Here is a 7,810-nt window from a genome sequence, read left to right as displayed (position 1 = left end):
TAGTCATTTGTGATGTTTATTGAAATTTTCGTTTTTTGGGACGATTTAGTCGGTATTAGTTCGGGATAGCGGATCAATATTTAATCGAAAATTTTAATATTTTTAGTATTAGAAATATTAATGAGTTAATATTTAGAATTTTGGGAATTTTCCGAGTAATTAAGATTAGACCGGAAATATAAGACATTGAGTTATTAGAAGATTTTATCCGTATTTATTTTATTATATGGTTATACTAATTTATTTGATTTTATTTGGTGTATTAATTAATTAATTAATTAAATGTTAGATAATATAATAATTGATTATATTAATTAATTTGGTGTATATATTTGTGTCTATTTTATTATTGGTGTTATTTAATTTAGTAACTAAAATAGAAGTAATAATAGAATATATTATATTGGGCTTATTTATTGATGTTAGGAGTAAATAGAGGTTGTTATATTTAGGCCCATTTAGCATATGATAGTAAGAGTTAGAATGAGGGAGTGACATAGCTTCTATCATTTTCCTTTTCATTTCACGGGCAGAGAGAAAGAGGAAGAGGCAGAGAAGAAAAAAAGAGAAAAAGGGGAAGAACCTAAGAAGGGGGGCTAAGATTTAGAGGAGACATTGAAGAGGTAAGGGGGAGAATCCCTATTATTATGGGTTAGTATAATTGGGTCAATGAGTAGAAACATATTTAGGTTGAAATCCCTAATTTTTTATAGTTTTGAAATTGTTAGATTTTGTTGAGAATCCATAAAATTGGTGTTAGAAACATGTTTTGTTGTTAATAATTGTTTCGTGTAATTCTGGAAAATTAGTATGCATAGATTGTTCTGTGAATTGAACTATCACAGTACTGTAGCGACATATTATTCCTTGAGTTATTTGCTTTTGAAAAATTAACTCATTATAATATTCTTTTTCTATCTTCTACTGTGTTGCCATGAGATTTTAGAGTTTATGAACTTAGGTACTACTAATTTATGGTAGGATAATGCCTATTTGTGTCACTGTTAAGAATGTTTCAATAATAAAGTTAACTATAAATTATAGATTTTCCATGACATAAAGCCATAAAGCCATAACACATGTGATATATCTCGTTTGTTAAAAGAATCACCCAAATGTATATTGTAGTGACAATTGAGAGTGATTTGAGAATCCAAGCTAATGTATACCTATTAGTTCATTAGTTACTGATATATATACTATTTCAATAGTAAAATTAATAATAATGATAATAGTCTAATATGATTAATATAATATTTTTTTTTAGGAGTTTGTAATTATCGTTACTTTTAATTCTGTCAAAATTGTCAATAGAGTTGTTAGAGTTATCAACAAAGTTATTAGAGTTGTCAATAGAGTTATTAGAGTTGCCAATAAAATTGTCGGAGTTGTTTCGACTTATTACGAGTCATATTTTAATTATTTTTTGTAACTCTGATATGTTTAGAGTTGTCAGTTTATGATGTCGGTGTTTACATTCTCGTTAAAACTTTAACAATTCATATCTTTTGAACCGTAACTCAGTTTGAGTCTCCGTTCGAAGCGTTAGAAAGCTAGCGCGACATTCTTTTCAATACAAATGGTCTTGAGCAATAGAATACTAGAAAGTAGAAATGGAATAGAAATAGAATTTAATTGAAATTAATATAGTGTGATATTAATTGGTTGATTAAATTCATAGTTAGATTAATTGCAATGAGTTTAATTGATTGGAATATACTCGAAGTTGGACCAATTATTCGGTTTGTCGGTAAATTATGGTATTTTGAGGATTCGTTCGTAATTGTGTTTTGGCTTGAATATGTATGTTGAGAAATATATATTGTCATGCGAATGATGTTGTTTTGATATTGATTCTCTATGGTTAGTTAGTTAGCATTAATTCTAATGATTAATTGCTTGATGTTGAAAATGTGTGTTCATATATAATCGGCAAAAATGAGAATTAACATGAGATAGTATGGTTACTAGTGTTAATTTGATTTTGTGAATCGTAATTAATTAATTGCCTTTTTATATGTGAATAATGTATGTGTATGGTGAATGTTGTGTACAATTTGGTTGATAATTCATAGAGTTGAATTATTAATTGGTATGCGGTAAGTTAAGATTGATGACTTAATTTGCATAATTGGTTGGTAATTGTACATTCATTCATAGCATAGTCGGCTTTATTGTGGAAGCGGTGAAACTGTGGGTTCACATGGTAATAGACGGTGATCCTTGAATGGAAATAGACGTAGAATACGTTGATCCTTAATTGGAAACATACGTGGTGGCTTTGATCTTGTCCGGATCGGAAGCGTGGCTTGGATTCTAGATATTGAATCGGAAAGCGGTGAAACTTTGGGTTCACATTGAGGTACCACATGCATAGTATCACATATCTTGCATTGAGTCACATTAGAGTTATGTGATAATTGAATATGTGAAATTGATGTTGTTGTGATACGTGTATGAGCTTGATAATTGAAATGGGTGATGTTTGGATACATACTTGGTTTAATGTGTGAATATGTGATAATTATAGTTATGTGCATAGTTGGAAAATATCGTATTTGAAATTGGAATATCACACTTTTATACTTGTTGAATGCTTAATATATATGAATATATGGAATAGTATTATTTTACATGATTAGCAAGTGTGATAAATTCCTATAATTGTTGATTTAACCATTATATCTTATTATATTTTCTTCATAATGATTCTTATTCTCACCCTTTTGTTTTAATGTTACCCTCGTTTGGCGACATGCAGGTTCTGGAGTTAGTAGCTCGCGTGTGATCTTAGTCGGAGTTTCTTCCGAGTTAATTGAAGATTAGGTAGTGAGTCGATGCTCTGGTCATGTAACACTGGGTAGACTAGTTATTTGAACTCATGTTTCTATTCGGTTATGTATTACGTTTGATTTGAGAACCTGTTATGTTACTACTTGTTGTTTGATAGACTCTTAAGCCAAATATTCTGAATTATGTTTTAATTTATGTTGATATGATTATTGAGACTTGATCATGGTATGGGACATGGATCATTTTATGAAACACATGAGTATTTAGTAGTTTCCGCTGTGAATGCATATTCTGGATAAAATATGATTAATTGAGAAATGTTATTTGAAATGACCAGGTGTATCATATATTGTAAGTAAATGTTGTCGGTTTTTTAAAGGCTTTTAGTTTTTGAAAACATCGATGTGACGCCCTTTTGTTATATGTATGCTTATTCTCTGATTATATGCTTATTTATTTTGGGGTATAAAAGGGGTGTTACACCAGGGATATGAGGGGTGCTTAAAACCTTCCTCTTGTATAACAAACCCTCCGTACCCAAATCTCTGATAAGTTTATTAGTTTTGATTTTAAAAACTTCTGTCAGTTTTATTTGCTCTTTCTCCCTTTCCTTTTGGAAACAATAAAGCGCGGTGGTGACTCTGTTTTAAACAAATGAGCTAAGTCTTTCCCATGGCTTTAGTCTCACCAATTTCACTGCTATAGCAAAGTGGCGACTCTGCTGGGGATGTTGATCAAACTATTGGTACATCTTTGGAAGGGTTGACCTTACCTTTTTTTTGTTATTGTTTGCTTTTTTACTTTTGTACATACATTTGTGTTTTATTCTCCTATGTGTATACTTGTTATTTTATTGGGTTGTATTGGGAAAGGGCTTGATTCCCCTTGTGGTGAGATAAATCCTAACCCGGATTAGAGTGAAAACTTATGATAGGAGATGGTATAGTCATTTTGATCTCGCGGGAATAGTCTCAAAAAAGTCAATTTGAGATCCATCGCTCAGTGGAGGCCTCCTTGGATGCAACTTTTTTACCATGTAGTTGGGAATACATCGTTGCATACAACTAGGTTGTTGAAGTTGGGGACCTAGAAACACCTTAACTAATCTTGGCCATTAGGACGTAGTGTGGAAACTATGTTTGGATTCAATTCCAAAATAGTTATTACAAGATACTACACTCTGATTAGGTTCTCTTGGGATATTATTCAAATGAGCATGTAGTTGCAGAGTTTATAATCCTCAAGTTGAGCTGCTTGAGTCTGGGAACTTTTAGAACCTTGATCTACAGGTACAAAATAACCATAGTACACACCTTTGGGATGGGTAGACCTTTGGCTCCATGCTCGTGACATTGAACCCTTAAACCCCATGTTTTTGCTATGTTTGCATTCATCCATCCATGCATTTTAAAACTAAAATATCTTTCAAGGATTTAAAAGAAACCTTTTTGTTTTGTAAAAGTTATAGGAATGGAACTTGAAATAAGAAAAACCAAAAAATATACTTTCAATAGTTTAGAGGTGGAAGAATTGAGAAAGCTAGAGTCTTTGACTATTGATCAAGACAACTTCTGTAGCAAGTATGGAAGACTATTGTATCTCCTCAAGACTAAGATGGAAGAAGGGATCTTTTCTACATTGATCCAATTCTATGATGCTTTGTATCATTGCCTCACCTTTCCTGATTATCAATTGCTACCAACCTTGGAAGATAATTCAAGTATCATTGGATTGCCTATCACTGGAAGGATTCCCTTCACTGGTTTAGAAAAAAATCCCCAATCTAATGAGATTGCAAAGTTTACTCACTTAAAAAAATATGAGATTGAGAAGAACATGGTTACAAAAGGAGGATTACCTGGGTTACCCGTTGAGTTCTTGATTGAAAAAGCCTTCACTTATCACAAGAGAGAAGAGAAGATGACTTTGAAACTATGTTTGCTCTATTGGTCTATGCATTGTTCTTGTTCCCAAATATTGACAACTTTGTTGATATGAATGCTATGAAGATCTTCATGAAAGGAAACCTTGTTCCTACCTTGCTTGGGGACACTTACTACTCCATTAATCTAAGAAATTCCTATGGAAAGGGAATGGTTACTTGTTGTACTCCTTTGTTGTACAAGTGGTACATTTCTCACCTGCCTGACACCCATGAGTTTTGGAGTCAAAAAGAAGGACTAAAGTGGTCACATAAGATCATGACTCTCACCAACACTGATATTGTTTGGACTAACAATCACTTTTGTAGGATGAAGACTTTGGATTGCTGTAGTGATTTCCCTAATGTGCCCTTCATTGGTACAAAAGGAGGAATTAGTTATAGCCCCATTTTAGCTCGTCGTCAATTTGGGTTTCCTATGGACAAAAAGCCAAGGAACATTTTACTATATGGGTTCTTTCTTGAAGAAAGAGTTGAAAACAAAGAGTTTAGGGAAAGGATTGCTAATGCTTGGCATCCAAGTTATAGAAAGGAAATTATAGATTGGACGACAAAAAAAGATCTCTCACTTGAGCCCTTTGATAGCCGGGTTGGTTCAAGAGCTGCTGAACTTAGGATGCCCATTCTCCCTGGGACATCTCTACCTTTGGTTAAGAAGTCTCCTCCACCTGTTGTGTCTCCTTCAATAACTGAATATCTCCAAGAAGCTCTAAATAAGATGAAGATGTCAAGGGATCATTGGAAGAAGAAGTTTGAATACTCTGAAGCTGAGTTGGGAATGATGGAAGAGTCCTATGGTGATTTAATCAAAGAGAAAGATAATCAATTGTTCCTCCAAGATGGATGGCTCATGGAAAAGGATCTCACCATTGCCAAGTATGCAAGAGAGAAGAAAAGAAAATAAGAAGCAGAAGCACTCTCTCCAAAGGAAGCTACATGGAAGAGTATTATTGAGAAACTGGAGAAGGTCAAGTTGAAGAAGAACACTCAAGATGACATGGATACTTCTCATTGAGCTTTGATGATCACTCTAAGATTTTACTAGCTTTTTCTATTTGTTTCTACCTTGTAACACTTGAAAGTATTTTATGTATTGGGAGACCCTTGTCCCTTTGTATGATATTAAAAGAAATGGTACTTTGATGACCCTTGATGACCCTCGACTTTCCCTCAATGACCCTTGTCCCTTTAAATGTACCAAGGATGCTTTGTCCCTTTATTATTAACGAATAAAATTTCTGCTTCAAATTACTATATTATGTTTACATTTACAAGTTCTTAAATAAATCATTGAAAGATATTTTAAGATATTTTGAAAAAAATTAAAAAAAAAATTCATTGCATTGCATGCATCATACACATTCACATTCACATTCACATTCACATCTGAGTCAGAGTCTTATTCCTTCCTCCTTCTCTCCTCAGAAAGTCAAGCTGACGCACCGGTATAATACTCGCGCCAATCGTCAAAGAATGAAAGACGGTATGGTTGATGATTAAGAATGGCAAGAAGAGGTTGCTCTCTTACACTTTGGTATTGAAAGGTTGAAATCTATGGTTCAAGACTCGGTGGCTGCTTAGAATCTGCCATTAACCCAAGCTCAAGCTACTGTGATCTCCGAAGCCGAGACTCCTAAGATTCCGGTATCGAATCCTACAACCACTAGGCCATATGGAATAGAGATGGATTTCCAATTGGCTGGGCAACAGATTCCTGTTCCACAAGCAACGATCCCTCAAGTTGTTATGACTATTACTCCTACTGTTGTAAACACTGCCATTCTTCATAACAAACAGATTTTCCATGGTGCACCTTCTGAAGTTATGGGAAGACTGGATGAATTTGAAGATTAGTTTCTAGAAATGCAAAAAGAAATCAAGGCCCTAAGGGGAAAAGACCTGTTTGGGAAAGAAGTTAATGACCTTTTCCTGGTTCCTAATGTCAGGGTTCCTGCCAAGTTCAGACTCCCAGAATTTGAGTAGTACACAGGGAATTCCCGTCCTCACAGTCATCTGATCATGTATGTCCGAAAGATGTCTATGCACACTGGAGATTAACGCCTGCGTATTCACTACTTTCAAGATAGCTTATCTAGAGCTGCTTTGAAATGGTACATGGGTCTTGATAGTACACACATCCGTACTTTCCATGACTTAGGTGAAGCTTTCATCAAACAATAAAAGTACAATATTGATATAGCGTCGGACATAGATCAACTTCTTGCCATGTCCCAAAATGAGAAAGAATCATTCAAAGAGTACGCGCAAAGATGGCGTAAACTAGCTGCTCAGATCATCCCTCCAATGGAAGAAAAAGAAATGACAAAGGTGTTCCTCAAGACCCTGAGTACAATTTACTATGAAAAGATGGTGGCAAGCGCACCCAATGACTTTACTGAGATGGTAAACATGGGGATGCGACTTGAAGAAGGTATTCGAGAAGGCCGTCTAGTCAAAGAAGCTGGCTCATCACTATTTGGTGGTGGAACTAAAAGTTTTGGTAGAGATTTCTCCAAGAAGAATGGTGAGTGCCATTTCAAGGGGAAGAAAAAGACAATATCAGCCTCAACAGATTGCTATTGTTACCCTTATTGTTAGCCAAACTCGGCAACAAAATGTTCAAAGAACTCATCTTCAACAGCCTCGACAACACGCTCCTCAACAAAATCAATAAAGTAAATATCCATCATTTGATCCTATTCCGATGACTTACACGGAACTTCTCCTCATGCTGTTACAGAAAAATCTGGTTCAACTAAGGGATCCACCTCCTCCTCCTGCTAATCCTACGTTCTGGTATAAAGTAGATGCTCACTGTGCTTTCCACAAAAATGCTCCTGGTCACACTGTGGAAAATTGTTACCCTCTTACGAGTGAAGTCCAAAAACTAGTCTGAAGGGGTATGCTCGCCTTCAAAGATGTTAATCCTAATGTTCAAGTCAATCCACTATCCAATCATGGGGCTGTCAATAATATACATACTCAATCTGGCTATGAGCGTGTATACGATGTTCATGAATCAAATAGATCTTTGGTGCAAATTCACATTGTCTTATATGGACTTAACTATTTTCC

The 7,810-nt window shown here is 34.7% G+C and overlaps 1 protein-coding gene across 1 annotated transcript; it reads left to right on the top strand.

The window, feature by feature from the left end:
• Nucleotides 1-4,787: 4,787 nt before the first annotated feature.
• LOC131640542 (uncharacterized) lies at nucleotides 4,788-5,639 on the top strand. Its single transcript, XM_058910942.1, has one exon. The coding sequence runs from the start codon at nucleotides 4,788-4,790 to the stop codon at nucleotides 5,637-5,639; it is 852 nt and encodes a 283-aa protein (XP_058766925.1).
• The last annotated feature ends 2,171 nt before the right edge of the window (nucleotides 5,640-7,810 follow it).

The sequence above is a fragment of the Vicia villosa genome, unplaced genomic scaffold (assembly GCF_029867415.1).
Source record: "Vicia villosa cultivar HV-30 ecotype Madison, WI unplaced genomic scaffold, Vvil1.0 ctg.003185F_1_1, whole genome shotgun sequence".
In the NCBI taxonomy this organism is placed as follows: domain Eukaryota; kingdom Viridiplantae; phylum Streptophyta; class Magnoliopsida; order Fabales; family Fabaceae; genus Vicia; species Vicia villosa.
The sequence above is the reverse complement of the archived record's forward strand: the minus strand, read 5'-3'. Positions and strand labels throughout refer to the sequence as shown.

Bases quoted from the DNA above. Each gene is read 5' to 3' on its own strand.
- LOC131640542 (XM_058910942.1), top strand. From the start codon at position 4,788: ATGAATGCTATGAAGATCTTCATGAAAGGAAACCTTGTTCCTACCTTG.